Genomic DNA, 18,184 nt, shown 5'->3' with positions numbered 1-18,184 from the left:
TTGCCCATGTGCGGGGCATAAATTCAAAATCACACTTCTACTTGTCCAAATTAGATGATCTTTATATCAATTTTGGTCCTCTCGAAAAGAGGAATTTAATGCAATCATCATCTCCATCAAATGAGTTGTCCCAAGGTGGAATCTGGCCCTAGTTGCCAATTTTAACAAGCGTCCAACTCCTCCTCTTGACTTGAAGACTAAGTCCTAGTTGTGACCCGAGTGACAATGAACTGTACTCAATCTTTGGAGCTTGCTACTCCTTATCCTCTATCTTTACTAGAAGGAGCTCATGTGACTTCCTAAATGCCTATCCCTCCTCAAACCTAACATCTCAGCACATTAAGGCCTTTGCCCTAGAATGAAAACCTTGTATGCATTTGAAGTCTCGCTATATCCCACAAAAATGCCCTTTACTATCGAGGCCTTCAACTTTGTCCTCTTCTCCACTAGTACATGGACATAAATTGGACAATCGAAAATGTGAAAGTGGCCAATCTCCGGCTTCACTCCAAAGAATGCTTCTTCTAGAGTCTTGTCCCCCAAGACCTTATGAGGACTCTTGTTTTGTACATACATTTTTGCATTTCATGACTCCGCCCAAAAGAACATAAGCAAATCCTAGTCATGAATCATCGCCTTGGCGGCTCCAACTATGGCTCGATTCTTACTTTCAACAACCTCATTCTATCGTGGGTTTTATGGCCGCATCAAGTTCCTAGTGAGCCCTCGCTCCTTGCAGAAATCTTTGAAGTCATTGGAGGTATAATCACTTCCATTATCCAACCTCAAGACTCTGATCTTCCTTCTTGGAGCCTTAAACTCCCATAATCAACTGAAGAGCTAATCCTTGGTCCTCATGAAGAAAATCCATGTCCTCCTAAATGAAGGTCACATAGTAACTAGAACCCTTCAATGATACTATTGACATCAAACCACACACATTTTTATGTACTAAATCCAAGATCCCCTTGGAATTGCTTTCATTTCTTGGAAAAAGCAACCTTTGCATACTTGTCATGAACACATCCCTTGCACACTCCTTGTTGCTCCATGTTGAACTCCAAAATACCAATGACAATCTCCCTTAGTATGGGCAATGCACTCTTATGTGAGTGACCCATCCTTCTTTGCCAAAGCTCACACAAGTTGTCACTGTCATGAACTGGAGCTTGTACCGATTGAGCCTTCAGCATATACTATTTACCGTCCTTGCCTCCAATCCCTCATCTTAAGTCAAGGCTAGAATTTCTCGATCGAATGAAAACCTATCCATCATGGAAATAAACGACATAACCTCTGTCCTCCATGGCTAAGACTAAGAGTAAATTCTTTGTTAGCCCCAAAACGGACAACACATCCTTCAACTCTAGAGAACCTCCTAACGTAGCTGAAGCAAAATGGTCCCAACTCCCTCTACACCATACTTGGCATTGTTGCCAAGCTCCACATGTAGATCTAAGTCCTTCTCTGACAAACTGGCGAATACCTCTTGTGATCTCATCATGTGACAAGAAGCACCACTATCCACAAACCAAGAACCCTTGGAAACTGTACCAAAAAGGAAGACACCAATGTGAACTCCTTCTCGAACCTCACAGCAAACTCACTAACATGGGTATTTGCAAATGCTACTACCTGTTGCGACTTACCCTTACCTTTCTTCTTGTTCGGTCATTGTGAATCATAATGCCCACTCTTATGGCACACAAAGCATTTCGCATTGCTCAAATCCTTATTCTTTCCAACATATGAAGTAGCCTCTTCACATGTTCTCATCGTCACCCTTTTGTTGGCCTCCTAGAGATTCCTCTCAAATCTCCTTAGGGACAAAATCATCCCATAGCCTATCCCAATCAAGAATATGCTTCCATGCAACGATGCCCTTAATGAAAGGATTCCATTGCTTGATGAACCCATTCAGGGCCATCCTCACCATATCTTCATCTATCACATTCCCCCCAACTGCTGCCAACTCATCATGTACCTGAGTGATCTTGGTGAGATAACTGGTCATAGTATCTGATTTGGTCATCTCAGTGTTCCTGAGTTTCTCTCTCAACGCCATCTTTCTGTTTGTGTTATCGCTCTAATAAAGCTTCATTGGAACCTCCCAAATCTCTCTTGCTGTCTTTTTCTTGAATAGATGAGGAATCACATGATCCTTCACTGCATCCAAGATTATCCTCCTGGTTTTCACATCCTTTTGATTGTGGATGAACAGTTTTAATGCATCTATAGGTGGGCTGAGTCTGGTGTTAGCAGACTCCCATAAGCCATTCTCCATAACCCTCATCTTCCAGGGAATGAGGTTTGATGCACCCTCCAACATGTCCTCAAATCTTAACCCGATTGCAGCCATCTCCCAAATTAGAAATGTTACTAAAAAATATGCTACTAGAATTTAGATCTGCTATAAACCTGTATGAATTATGAGTTCCCTTTTTCAAATTTGAGGCTCCAATACCATGTTAAATTATAAATTCCATATCTGATTTTAATTCCTAGTAATTTTTATAACCCTGAAATACTTCTACAGTTACTGAATATAAAATACACTGGAATTTTTAACTTAGAAAATTAGATAGCAGAGGCAAAACATAGGAATCAATCACACAGAAAATTGTCCTCCAACTGGTCTTCACTTTTAATTATCTGACTACCAAGGCTCTCTTACTATGAAATTGGCCCACATAAATTATTACAGCAAATAAACCTAGCAAATCTGCCCTTGAGAAATTTGATCTACAACACAGAAGCGTTGTACAGCCAATGCATAGCTCAACCTGTCACGTGTGCAGCCCATGCAATAGCTCCTGAGACTCCCTCGCTCTCACACACGTGGCCCCTGCAAAACTTATGGTCATAAATTAGTACAGCCTCCTTGTTGAAGAGCCTCCACTCAATCTCCTCAGGAATTTTCTTCTTGGTTTCACACACTTCTTTTTCTCCTCATCCCTTGAGAAAAATCACTCTCTCAACTGTTGTGTCTTTCTCCTCTCCTTAAGCTCGCTTTTATAATTTATCATTGAGCTAAATCCCTAACCCTAATCTCCAAAGTGATGGATGGCTAAGATTAAATCTTAAAACAATTGAGATCAATGGTTGAGATTAAAACAAATTCACAAACGTAATTAAAATTACATTTTCTTAGTTTTCCTAGCTGAATAGCCAATATTAATTAATGAATTTAATTAATGCACTTTTCCTTAGAGACTTAGGCTAAATCAAAAAGACAACTTACTCAATAAATTGAGCAAGCTTCCTAAGGAGCTTTGGACAATTCTTGTATGCTTGATACCTGGCCAATGCAGAAACACTGCTACAACCATCAACATGTGAGACCCCAGGAGGCCATCCATGCTCAACCAGCTAGACCCTTATAGACATGTCGCTTCAAATCTCAGGACAGCTCACAGGATAGTAGCACCCCACACTTCCTCCAAGGCTCGACCGCAGGTTATAAAATCCAAATAGAAAGATGTCTCTCATACCATATCTTCTTGGTCTTCCAGATCATCCGACAAATCATCTATCGAGAGTTTTTTTTCTTTGGCCTTGGATGTTAGGAAAGGGATGTTGATCACCCCCCAAGCAAGACAAAACCCTTCCCCCCCACCCAAGAGATCCAATGGTTCTTGGTCTTCAATTCTCCACAAAAATGTGCATATCTCGACATAGGTTAGATTTGCTTATATCATGATTTTCTAGTAGCTGCTTTTGTGCTCCCATTTGTATCCTCACTAATGTACTTAGAAGTCCCCTTGACCTATTGATGGTCATTTGTCATACAAATAAAATCATCTTATCGTATTTCAACTCAATATATTATAATAAGACCACTATATCTACTCCATAAAACATTAAGATAACCCCTTTCGTTCAAGCTCAAGGAAGGACCTTTTTCCATAGCTCTAACACCATCCGTTTCCATAGCTTGAAGGCTATCCAGTTAATACAAGTCCTAAGAAGTATGGACAAAGCTGAACAACAGTCCTTGTAGCGATGCCAGTAAAGCTGGAAAAAGGAATCATATAAATGGCAAAATTTTCAAACAAAGTATCCAATCCTTCCTAAACAAACAAAGTATTATCTTTTTCTCACTTTAACGAGAGAATCAGACAATGGGGTCAATTGGTTCCACTTCATGTAACAAACTTCCAGACAAGTGTATCAAATGGAAGAGTATCGTAGAACAGCATGCATCTAATTTGGGAAAGAGAATACTTTTCTTGCCAGCTCTAACAAATCATATACTGTAGCATTTTCTAATAATCAAGTAAATGGAAACCTGAATTCTTAGTACCAAACCCAGATCAAATAAAGTGAGCTTACCAAATTAGCGTCGCCCTTACTGGCACAATTGATGCATTCAATTCCTCCAGTATCAACTAGTGTAAATGAATATGCAGAAGCAATACATCCACAATGGATGCGCTGCATGAAAGATATATATTCATGAGACATATTCCATTGAAGAAATGAGATCAGGTTTAAAAATTACTATAAAAACCTGGGATCTTTTGTTGCACAATTTATATATGATGCCTCCCATACAAATTGATAAATAACATAATTGATGAATGTGATATTGACATGATACTAATGTTTAAACAAAAATCAACAATAAAACTACAGAGTTGGAGTTTAAATAAAAACTGAAAAATTAGTTGCCCGGCTTTGTGTATCTTCTCACTACTGTAGGTTAGAAATCCATGCCTTCTTACCTTATTACAGACATTACAAGTTCTCCAACCCTCATCTTCAGAGTGAAATGTCTCGCAGAATTTCATTTGATCATACTTCAACCTGAAGCCAACAATAGAATCCAAACAAGTGAAAAAGAAATAAATTTGAACTGCATGAAAGTATTAGACGAAACTTTCTTGTTAGCACTTGAAGAGATACACAAGTTCTGAAAAAAGCAGATTAGTTTTTCACTACTTGGTTCCCATAAACTTGAAAATATGCAAAAGAAAACAATAATGCCACATCAAAGGTCTATCCATGTCACCGTGATTCTTCAAGTATCTAAAAAATCAAACAAAAGAATTAGAGATTCATGGCATTTTCCTTTTCATCACTAAAATAGCTACAATGCACTGCTGCATAGTATGTATTCAGAATTTCAAATCAACAAACGCAATATGGCAGTGAGCTGAGCGTCCTGGGGTTACAGAGAACCAGGTTACACGTATCACAAAGCTACAACCACTACCTTGCACTCCCTTGAAGTTAGCCTTGCAGTGTTTTAAAACTTAGGTTGGGCCTTGTAATTGGCCATGACTCAGAATGGTTTGAATTTCATGATTCAGTTTACTACAAAAATATTCAATATTTAATTTTAATGAAAAATATATATTTTAAATATTTCAAACCATCAGAGGCACAGTATGCCAAGTCTGCTCATACAAATACCATGTAAGGGTGAAATATCAAAATGGCACCAAGTGCAATACATATGAGAAACAAAATACATAATCAATGAGGCTCTAAATGGCCTCTAGAGTCCAAAAAACGTGCTACAAGCTACCACCCTACTACAAATCACTAATCAACATCAATCAAAGTCATCACCACTGCTAGAAATGGGAGCCTCAGCATGAGCTACAAGATCATCCTATTGCTCGGGCTCTTCACAATCATCAGACTCCTCAAGTACAGCTGCAACTGTGGTACTAGTACTAGTATAGTAACACTACTAGAACCACAAACTGCACACCGCACAATGATAGTGCCATGCCTTAGGATGATAGGATTTAGGGTCTAGATATAATTTTTTAAATTTAACTTTTCCTAAAAACCTTTGGAAGATCACCAACTCAGCCGAGTAGCTGTGGACTTGGCCAAGTAGGACCAGTTGAATGTCAAACCAGCCAAGTCATGCACTGGCTCGGCCAGATTGGTACCAAACCAGTCCCTAGACTGAGCAAAGGGTAGAGATCACTCAGTTCATGGTCAACTCGGCCAAGTCCGAGTCCAGGTTGACCAAGTTTAAAAACTATGCTCAAATATCTTACTAATGGCGGCTTAGCAAGATCTACATTGAAGCAAGAAGAACATAATGCATTTAGGCTAGTGCACTCACAAGATTCATTCCCATGCATTCTTGAGACAAATCATATGCTTTGTAATCTGTAGTTTTTTACAACGAAATATTAATGGAACCATCCACATGGCCACTCTACAACTCCAAAAGATGTGTTGGCCTTTCCTACTTCTCTCTCATATTACACAACTCTCATTCACTACTCACAAGTTGGACCAGTTTAGTATCAAACCAGCCAAGTCATGCACTGCCTCGGCCTGTCGGTACCAAACCGGTCCCTGACCAAGCAAAGGGTCAAGTTCACTCATTTTATGGTCAACTCAGCCAAGTCCAAGTCCTAGTTGACCAAGTTTAAAAACTAAACACAACGATCCTACTAATGGCGGCTTAGCAAGCTCTACAATGAAGCAAGAAGAACATAATGCATTTAGGCTAGTGCACTCACAAGATTCATTCCCGTGTATTCTTGAGACAAATCATCTACTTTGTAAGCTGTAGTTTTTTAGAATGAAACATCAAATGAAATCATCCACATAGCCACTCTACAACTCCAAATATGTGTTTGAACTTTGGCTTTCCTACTTCCCTCTCATATTACACAACTCTCACTCGCTACTCACAATTTCTGAAGTCAATCGTTGATGGCCAAAATTTTGTTGATTATCATCTAGCCTAATACTCGGGATTTAAACAAAATTCTTGTTTCACACAGCCTGAAACCTTTTGATGCATCTATGATCTGCACTTTATATCCCCCACCATTTTTACGCCTTCCTGCTATAAAAAGTTAGCCTTTATCCTTAAAAAAACACTACCTTATTATAGCTTTATCTCCAATCCATTCAAATAGGCCCTATGATTCCAAATCACTTTAAAAAATCAGATTCTCAAGAAAGAGAGTTTTGCCAACAAATGTAAAACGTTCGGAAGGGCTTACCATTTTCTAGTTTAACCACAGACACAACTTTGTCACACAAATCCCCCAAATATAAAATTGTCTTCCAGTGAGTTTGCTTTCATAGAATTAGGGATGCCTCCTGATTGTAACTGAGGAGAGAGAAAGATCCAAATAGATCTTGTAGCTATATCCCAAACATCTGTCCTTCTAGTGACTAAGCTTCTCATTTATTGTTATTTTCTTTAACATCTACTGTTTATTTGGCCTATTTCCATTACTAAAGGGCTTCAATTTTGTATTTTAGACCATCTCGATTATGGATAATTTTTCAACACATACTCCCAAGCTAGCTCAAAGAGAATTGTGCTGTCCACTTGAGATAAGGATCTTACCAAACCTATTGGAAAACAGATCAGCAAGATCTCTTCCTGAAGATTGACTTTGATCAAACCTACTACTGAATATAAAAAATCCTTCGACCAAATTAACCAGTCTTTCATTATTGACATGTTGACTTGTCTAGGTTTTGGTGAGAGGTGTGTTGGAACGGTGAACACTCTTTTACCCAGTGCCTCAGCTTTTCTTTCTATGAATATTTCTCTAACCCCATGTATTTTGCCTCATCGGTCCATTGGGCAAGGTTGACAATTGATTCCTTGGGGTATTTGCTCGAGGATGCTCGGTTACAAGGTCACATTCAAGGGATTTCTCTCCCTAATGATTCAAAGATGGTTAACAACCATTTTGCCAACCATTCTCTTCTTTCACTGCATGCAAACCAGCATTTAGTGGATAGAGCTAAAGATTATTTAGCTATCCACTATGAGACCTCTAGCGTGGTTGTTAGTGATGCCAAAAATAATTATTGGTTAGTTGGTCTTGATGACCCCCCTGCCTATATTCCTCCAGCATGGACCTCTATCCACCCAGGTGTAATTGGTCATTACCTTGGCATACACTTTGGTGTGGAACTCTCTTCAACTACCATGTGGGATTGGTGTCTTCAACCACTGCAATGTAAGATTCTTTTGTAGCAAAATAAGGACCCCCCATTTCCTGGGAATTGATTGTTGTTGACAAGATTCTTCGTACCTCTCATGTCTAATATGTGCCTTGCTAGTTACCATGGAGTAGATCTTGCATTCATATTTATGAGCCAAGTATGGGGGGAGCACGGTGTCTCCTAATGGTGCCTTGGAATGTTTGTATTATGCCCAAGGATGGGGGAGGTCTTGGATTGATTAATGCGGCAACTCTAGGGAGCATTCTTGCAACTACATGGAGGGTTTGATGTTTGGATGGGTCTTTGTCTTCACGAGTTTTGGTGCAGCATAGACTTCATACAACTCAACATATTAGTAGGATTCAGGTGTCTTTCAGCTCATGTGATATTATTCCAATTGCCTGGCATTTTCAGATTGCAGGCACCTTTATTTTTCCATAGTCTATGGTCAGCTTGGAGGAAGGTGGCAGGTTTAGTTTGATGGCAGATGGTTGCCAACCATACTGGTGGGACTTGGCCAAGAGGTCATTATGGAGTTGGAAGATCCAGGATACTTTTATTGTGAAACTTCAGTGCTTTCAAGCAAAGTGGTTTGAAAGAAAGAGATTTTTCTTTCGAGGGATTTGTGGGATGCAGTTGCACACACTTAGAAGAATTAGTGATCTATAGCATGTGAGTATGCTATTTCTTTTGCTAATTGACCCACCATCACGGAGTTAGATTATTGCCTCATCCCATAGGAGGATATACTCAAGATGAATATTGATATGTCATATCCCATTTGGCATGATTGGGAATTTTGAAAGTCCATTGTCTCAGCACAACTCACATAAGTTGTATTCCATTTTATATCAATGACATGACCTTGGCCCTATCCCTAATGCACAATCAATTTTTCTGATGCTGAAGCACAAAGGGGTTAAGAGGTTACACAGTGTGTGGTCGGTGCAGGTGTCTTATAAGCTCCAAGTTTTTGCATGGTTAGTGATTTATCAAGGCCCTCCTAGAGCTCAAGCCTAAGAGCAGCCTCTTAGATGACCTCTTCCCTAACTACAACCATTTGGAAACAATGAAATACTTGTTTTGGGATTGTCAATTCGTGGGGGCATACTCGAAGCAAATTCAATCAAAGCAGAAGGTGATTTTACAGGGGACATTGCACCAGCTACAACCTTGTTTGGTCACTAGTGATTCCAGGACATTAATTCGTTCCTCTCGCCGTGGTATTTGGCATTGTTTGAGAATTTCTGTTTTGTTCATCCTTTGGAGACTTCAGTGCAAGTACGTATTTGAGGATAAGGTTAGCTCTTTGTTTGCCTGATGTCATATATGGGGAGAGAAAGTATGTATGCAGCATTTGGCAAGAGGATTTTTGCTAATCAAGGATTCCAAATTGTTAAAACCTACTGCCTATTCAAACTTTATCCCAATTCTCGTCCCTCTAAAGAAGAGGATGTGAATACACTTGTATATACCCTTCTGCCTTATGTTTTTTTTGCAATGTAAATATTTTTCTGTAAATATAAGAAGTATCTTAACTAAAAAAAAATCATGCATATTTTTCACTCATCTCAATTTTAGAAGGGTTTTAATATTTCTCAACTTGTTAACCATTCATGTGCCATATCTTTAAATTTAGGACTATTATAAGTAATTTATCTTCTGTATAAATCACATTGTTGAAATTTGAAAATAAAGCTCTTCAGAGCTAGCCTTGGAAAGTAGATCCGTTCCTCTTCCACAAAACTTGAGAGAAGTTATGTTTTTGGATGTTTTACCTTTGCAATTTCTCTCTTCCAAGTATAGAAGGTGGACTTTTCACTTTTCCTTTGATTGTATTTTGAATCTTGATTGGTGCTAAAAGATATACTATTTAGGCCATTGTTTGGATTGAAACTTAATAGCTTTTGCAAGATTTTACTAGTTATATTGCTTGTTCTCTAAGAGCTCCTTTTTTCTTTCTTACAAAGAGTGTAACTTTTTTCTTTAGCAAGTGTGTTTAATTAGGATGCACAATGATAGTTATCTTGTCTCTGACGCCACTATTAAAGACTGCTTTGCTTTCCCCCATAGAGACAACGTCTTATATGTATAAACAATTTTTATTAAGATGGAGAAGTTTGGGTAGCCATCTAAACTCCAACTAAGGAATGATGAGTTTTGCCAATAATCCTATAATGAGACCTGTACTTCCAAAAAACTTACTATTCACTTGAAGTAGACAGTCGGCTGAATATTTGGATTACGGTTTGGCAGTAAGTGGGTTTAACTTTTAAGTTAGCCTCAATTACTACTACAGATTAGGCAGGATTCCACCAGGATACAAACTAATGATCTCACTGAGGTAACCTCTTAAGTAGGAACTTATTATTTTTTATTAAGGTTGCAAAAATCGTATAGATTTATAACTTGGCAATGGTCCAAAAATAAATGGAGAAAAATCAAGAAAATGAATAGAGCAGTAAAAAATGCAAAAATATTTTTGTAAACAAAAGTGATGTCGCATCAGCAATTTTTCTTCCAAAAAAGTGCTAAGTTTTAGATAACACACGATTTCTTTAAACAGCCAATTTTAGGGGATTTACTAGCAATTGCAAGTCATTCGGGAATGACTTGCCAGTCAATCAGTAAATCAACAATTTTCAGAACACCGAATTTATTGACGGTTAGATTCAGTTTTATTTGTGGAGTTTGCCTTTCATGCTAATTGTTCCAAACTAAGGAAATACCCATCAAGGTTTCACCTGCTGACTGGAGGGTAAAATATTTTTCAAAGGCTGCTTTCTGCCTCAATCCCATACAGACGAAAAAAGAAATATTGAGGGATGCACCATCCATGGACGTATAGCAGATTGAAAGATAGGACAAGGGAAACCTTAATATTGTCTAATGACAAATTTACCATCTAATGATGTTCCGGTCATCGAAACTTTCCAAGCACACTCCCCCTGTGACAACTGACAAGTCCAAAAAGCATTTATAACCTGGGAGTGCTGAAGAACTACCATGGAATTGCACATGCGCTCTTCTAATTTACCATATCAGTGATTTTTGCAACAAGAGAAAACAGAAATGGCTGTTAAATCCCAAGCCAGAGTGGAACTTTTAATGGCCCCTATAGGTTGCACGGATGTGATGGACTTCCCAAGCCGTAGTAAGAACATGGGTGCCTAACAAGCATGGAATTACATTTGAACCCAGAGACATCCCAACCCAGAGTGAGAATCTGGGTGCCTAGAAAGAATGGAATAGCATTTGAATCCAGAAACCTCCCCAGACACAGTGAAAACATGGGTGCCTAAGGATCATGGAATTACGCTCAAGCCCTGAGCTTTGGCAGCTCAAAATCAAGATACCGGTGTCTGGGAACTGCTTATCAAAGAGGATGAAATGTTTGCCTCCAGTTCATGCATTAGAGAAACAAAACAAAAAATAGCAAGGGTTGAAGGCACATATTCAGGATCAGATCAGTAACAGAAATTAACGGTTAATGTTCTATCATGCCCCTGCGGGCAACCTCCAACAGGTTTGTTATGTTAACTAGATTTCACTAACGGCCAATAGACAACACCCCTCTAGGATTGGGAAGGTGGGTTTCGGTACAGTGTCTAAATTTGTATTCTTATTAAAACAAATTAATTCAAAAGGAGAAGTACACAGCCCTAAGGTTTCCACTGGAAAATGCTAGAATTCACAGACCGAATAAATCCACGGTCATTTTTACTAATTTTTAAGCAATTCCCCTTATCTACTAATTTTTAAGAAATTCCACTTGAGCTCTTCAATGAGCAGAGAAAAAAAGGGGTAAAAAAACCCAAAATAAAAACACGTAAAAATTCACAGGTCCGAGGTTCGATACCCGCAATCATCACAGAGGACCACCGGGCGACCTGAGGAGCGAAGGAGCCATCCATTTCTCCACCTGGTCGACGTGGTGGCGCCACATTTGATATTGAAGCAGGCCTTCTCAGATCCTCCCCCCATTCTCATTCTCCTCGGATCTCCTCTCCCCTGTAGCTGCTGTACAACACAATCTCATCAATACCAACAACAACATGGGCATAAAAACCCCACGTCTGGTTCTGATACTCCTGGCTTTTCTCAGGGTTCCATTCCCTTCCCTTCCCCTACCCTCTCGTCCTCTGCATCAGAGAATTCTGAATGACAAGACGTGAGATTTAATTTGTTAATTGCATGGCCGCGCACGTCATGCAGGCACGTAGGTAACTCTTTTCCTTTCTTTAACTCAATCTATGGATATCTCTATCTAATCTATCTGCCTCCTGTTTTTAACCTAACCACTCTTTTTCTTCCATTAATTACACAGAGATAATGCGATTATTTCCCAATTACGATTCTTATTGTAATCATTCGTTTTCTTCTCTTCTGCCACCACGCAAAGCATGCGTTTTTAACTTTTGTTTTATATAATAGAGTTTTCGGCAGTTTATTCATTAATGAAGTTGACAAAGGATTAAGCGATACATTCTAGATCTATTCTTGACGTGATCTGTATCGCCTAATAATATCTTCAATTAACATGAAATCCAATACATAAGTTTGATAGAAAAACACGGGTTAGTTTAGAGTTTTGAAATTATTATTGAAAATAGTATATAATATTTTGGTGTAGTTTTTTATTTTGTTTATGGTTTTTTAATCAAATTAGTGTGGTTTATTTTCAAGACATAAAGATCATTATTTTTTTATCAAGATGATATGAGTAATTTTAGGTTCACGAGTTAATGTGGTTTATCATCAAGACATAAAGATCGTGGTTTTTTATTAAGATGATATGAGTAATTTTACGTTCACGTTTCTAAAGAGTTAACGGGTTTATCATCAAGACACAAAGATCATCGTTTTTTATCAAGATGATGAGTTATATCAGCTGGTTCAAAACATCAACTCGAAATTACTCATTGTAATTAATCTAAAAGAACTACATCAATTCAAAATTGCTCATTTTAATTAATTTGAAAGAACTACATCAACTCAAAATTGCTTGCTCATTGTGATTAATCTAAAAAACTACATTAAAACATTTTGAATCACACAAACTTAAATTCAAAAATAATATATAATATTTATATAAAAATAAAAAATATTATTAAAAATTATAATTTTATTATTTATAAATATAAAGGAAATTGTTTTTTAAAAATAGTATATATGTATGTTTTTGAGGTTTTTTTTTTTTTTTGATAAATAGGAAGAGTGAATTTGATTTTTGTGAGTATGTGAAGTATTTTGTTTAAGTTGAATATGTTCGAATCTTTAATTTTAGAAGATTTTCTTATATATATTTTGATTTTATATTTAAAATATTGTATATAATTTTTTCACTTTATTTTATTTTTCACATTTATATTTTATAATTTAAAACCGTTTAACATGAATAAACCTATGTTTAAATAAAATATTTTTTCTTAAATGTCATGTTTTCTAATAAGAAAATGAGGCTTTCCATTGTTGTTCATCATCTTAAATAGATTTTAGGGAATACTTGTGTAATGGATTTGTAATCTGTCCTATTTTCTTTAAATACCATGTAAATTATTTTTTTAATTTAAATCTTCATCTATACCCTAGAATACTACTATATATCTAAATATAAAAACAAAATACTCTTATATATAATACTTTAATGTAATATGCTCACTTTTATTAGAACTTAATAACTTATATATATATATATATATATGAATAAATAGAATGTTGATATTTCTTAATTTACTTAAAGTTTAAAAAAAATTAAGATTATATTTAATTTTGAAAAATATATTTTATACATATTTATACAACATGAAGAAAGTTTCAAAATTTTATTTTTGATTATAATTTAAAAAATAATATGAAATATATTTTTTATTATTAAAAACAAATTTACTTAAAGATATATATTAAAAATATTTTTAATTATAATTTAAAAATAATATGAAATATAATTTTTATTATTAAACACAAATTTACTTAAAGATATATAAATGGATTGCATATTAAAAATCTATAAATGTATTGCATATTCATTTTTTATGTTGATAAGGATATTTGAAATTTAAATATCACTAACACAATTATATTTTTATATAAATTAATTATAAAAAGATATCACGCTATCGTTTTGATTAAAATAATCATAATAAAAATAAAATTAATTTAATTCTTTATTTGCAACTAATTTCCATTTATTACTTCACTTTAATTATAAAAAAAATGTTTATTAATTAATGATAATTCTTTAGTCAAAACTAGTTGTTATATTCTAATGGCTAGAAAACATCTCTTCGTCTATTTAATCTAATGACATGATTTGGTTCTTCATCTTGTTTTGAAGATGAATCACACTAATGGCTCCAAAAGCATTGACTTAAAGTTTCTTTATGTGATTTTTACCCAAAGATCTCTCAACAACAAAAATATATATTTATAATTTTTTCAAATTAAGAATATAAATATTATTTTTTTTTTTTTAATGTTATAGTCTACAAATAAAAAATTTTAAAAGTGAATTTAAGTTAATAATATAGTATAAACATACTAGCACAATCATATAAATTATATGAGTAGTCTTTAAGTGCTACTTTTTTGAAAGTTTTCCCGTTCATTTTCTAATCTAATTTGTGCACAATCTCGGGGGATTTGTTGAAATCACAAGTTTTCACAATCGAAGTGCCCCAGAGGTTTTAAGGATGTTGATTTTATATATGCAATCAAAAAACCAATTTAAATAACAGGCCAGAAAGTCCAGAAAGTCGCAATGAAAATCTACTCCTTAATTAAATAGCTAATGATACATATCAAAACACTTACTCGTATACTTCAATAATTACCGAAAAAAAAACACATTATATCATAAGAAGAACAAAAATATATGTTTAATTTCTTAAAATAGAGAATATTAGTATGTATTTAATTTTTTTTAGATGTTATACTCTACCAATAAGACAATCATAAGTGAATTCAAGTTAATAATATAATACAAATGTATACTTGGTCAAAGTCAAAACACTTAACTCATAATGCATCTTACATTACCAAAAAAAAATGCAAATTTTTTATTATTATTATTAGTATTATAATATATATATATATATATATATATATATAATATATGAGTTATACATATATATTTAAAAAATAATAAGTAATAATATTCTTAACCATCCATGAATATTCAATCCCGCTTAATAGCTTTGTTACAATACCATATATTACGAATTCCACTGTTCAAAAATCAAACTCATGTTATATCGCCCATTTTTATAAGCTTGGAAGGACGACATCTTCATCATGTCCAATATATTACCTATTTTTGTAAGCTTGGCAAGACTACATCTTCATTATGTCCAATATATCACCTAGATGGGGGTCGGGAATTGAACGAGACCTCACATCAAGGAGTGCCTTTACAGAGCACCAGAGCATCGATCACCGTCTATCCAATACCCCATGGACTTCTATATGACAGTGTTCTAAATCAATCAATTTAATTAAAAAGACATAAAGATGATAACTACTTGTGAGATAATTTTAAACTTTGAGTTATAAGTATAAATAAGAATATTTTAAAATATTTCATGAAGATTAAATTTCTATTATTCACTTAATAATTATTGATAATAAAATAACCAATTAATTACTTTTATATTAGGTGGTTAGGAGAAATGATTGGGATCCTTTACTCAAATTTAATTTCCATTAATAACATGATAAATATTGAATTCATATATATTATTAGTATAAATATATTTTAACTTTCAATTTATTATATATATATATAAAATTTAAAATAAAAATTATAATTTTTTAATCTAAATTAAATACAATAATAAATATTAAAAATTTGTTTTAATATTTTCCTTTAAATATAGAATAAAATTTATTTTTAATTTTTTTATATTGATAATAATTTATTTTTTTATCCTTTTTATTAGGCATATAATATTATACTGATAATTAGAAAAAAGTTATTAACTTCTTCATATTTAATATATTAAATTTATAATTAATATATATGTTTTTCATAAACTTCAATATTGATAATTAGGAAAAATGTTGTTAAACTTTTTTCATATTTAATATATTTAATTTATAATCAGTATATTTTTGAATAAATGCCAAGTCGCTTAAAAATCGAAATAAAAATATATTCTTTTAATTTATCATTTAATATTCTATCAAAATTTGAAACATATATATTTCTCATAAAAAAAATAATAATAATTTTTAAAAGTGACGCAATGATTCATACAAAACCATAAAATGGACTTCATGGAATAACTTTGACTTCTGCTCTAAATATCCCACAGATATGTGAAGTAACGGATAGAAATTCTAAAATAAAAGCTTCACCAATAATATGAAACTGCTAAACTCCCATCATTGATTTCGTAACGTGTCGTCTGGACAATGACAGGACATAATGAATAGCAATTCGGTGGCATTCATGTGAACAGTTGGGAAAAAAACATTAAACCCATAAATTATGTGCGACTCAACGGGCGGTTGTGTGCTGCAGGAAGAAATTAAGAATAGCCATTAACGGAAATGACGTGTGAAAGAAACGGAGGCGTGTTTTTCAATATATTTTTTTTAATAGAACGAAAGGATCAAAAGGAAGAGAAAAATTATTTTAATGTTTACGAAGCTAAATTATGAGATAGATTGTTTCTTTATTTGCTTGATGTATTCAGCGTTTTTATGTGAAGCTTCAAAATAAATGCTCTCAGTTTCTCGATAAACCTCTCACTAAATAGATTATCCCAAGAGCTAGCTCCGAGCATATTTGCATAACTTTCCATGTTGTCTTTGAAGGCCTCACATTCTAAAATGAAATGTTTTTCTGTTTCCACTTTTCTGGAAGAACAAAAAATGCATACTCTTTCCTCCCCCACTTCCTTTGGCCTTTTGAGAATTAGTCCTTAACTCAGCAATAAGAATTTTGGCTCTCCAAGAGATATTGGCCTCTATGTATGCTTTTGGTTGATGACTATGAGTGCGATTAAACACTTCAATATAGTAATTTTTCTTTCTTCCTAGCTCCTTATCCCAAGTATGCTTGTGGAACTTTTCTATAACAAAAGCTTTTATCTCTTTGTTGTTTATGGACACTCGTTCAAGCAAATTAAACCATTTGTTATTTTGTTGCATCAAGTTTTTTTTGCTCTTGCATAATTTATCATTAAAGACAACCTTAGGTCATCTACCCTCTTCCATTTGCTCAATTTTTTTTTAAATACCTTATGACTTACCATAACAATTGCTTCAATAGGAGCAATCCCTCTTTCACCTAACAAGATATCATAAGGAACTGCACTTCTAATCTTAAATTTGTTTGTAATCAAACGCTTCTGAATTTTCTCAATTTGTCTCCACTACATGTTGGATGCATTGCTGACCCATAGTTCACAACCATAGAGAATCACCGAATCATTAGAAGCCCAAACAGAGTTTGAGTGGTTTTCCAGTCTCATAACTCTGCCTCTCTACACCTATTTTGAAAAGCACAAAATGCTTTCCAACCCCACAAAGTTCTTTTCTTTCTACAACCATTCCAGCTTAGATTTTTGTTGAAGTCAATTCCGAGGTATTTGTAATGCACAACTTCTTCCAAAATGTTGCCTTGAAAGTAGAACTTATGTTGGTTATGTTTTCTTTTCTTAGAGAATACCACTATTTTAGTTTTGTTGATATTGACTTATCCCCACACTTCTACAAAAATGCTCAAGGGATAATAAGTGTTCTTGCAAACCAAGAGTCAATTTAGCAATCAAAACAAGGTCATATGCATACAAAAGAAGCCTTATAACAAACTTGTCCAAATAGATACTATCACTCCCTTGCGAATTTAACCACTCCTCAAGCTTGTTGATATATAAACCAAAAATATCGGTTGAGAGATATTAATAAGGAATTTTTTACGAGTTGTTTTTAGTGTGATTTTTTGGAAGTTTTTCTGTCTCTAAAATCCGGTACTAATTTTTTGAAATCATAAATTTGATGGATAACCCTGTACAATCCAAGTGCCCTAAAAAATTTCAGGGTGTTAAATCCATATATACAATCAAATAACACAAATTAAAATTTCACCTCAAATGTTTCCGAGTGATTTAGCACCTGAAAATAAAAAAAATCACACTAAAAACAACTCATTTTTTTAATATATAAAAAAACATATTCAAAATTCAAAAATATTTATTAAAATAATAAAAAAATTATAAATCATAATTATAAT

The 18,184-nt window shown here is 34.4% G+C and overlaps 1 protein-coding gene across 1 annotated transcript in view; it reads right to left on the bottom strand.

The window, feature by feature from the left end:
* Nucleotides 1-12,183, bottom strand: part of LOC149208639 (B3 domain-containing protein Os07g0679700-like) — a 192,579-nt gene extending 180,396 nt beyond the window's left edge. The window contains exons 1-3 of the mRNA XM_089396140.1: nt 11,807-12,183; nt 4,725-4,806; nt 4,333-4,434 (exon numbers count right to left, since the gene is read on the bottom strand). Of these exons, the coding sequence (XP_089252266.1) occupies nt 4,333-4,434; nt 4,725-4,806; nt 11,807-11,937 (315 nt within the window). The 5' untranslated portion in view covers nt 11,938-12,183. The remainder of the gene's footprint in view (nt 1-4,332; nt 4,435-4,724; nt 4,807-11,806) is intronic.
* Between the last annotated feature and the right edge of the window lie 6,001 nt (nt 12,184-18,184).

The sequence above is a fragment of the Pinus tabuliformis genome, chromosome 1_2 (genome assembly GCF_031772625.1).
Source record: "Pinus tabuliformis cultivar Carrire ecotype Pingquan chromosome 1_2, CPIR1, whole genome shotgun sequence".
Classification (NCBI taxonomy): Eukaryota; Viridiplantae; Streptophyta; class Pinopsida; order Pinales; family Pinaceae; genus Pinus; species Pinus tabuliformis.
The sequence above is the reverse complement of the archived record's forward strand: the minus strand, read 5'-3'. Positions and strand labels throughout refer to the sequence as shown.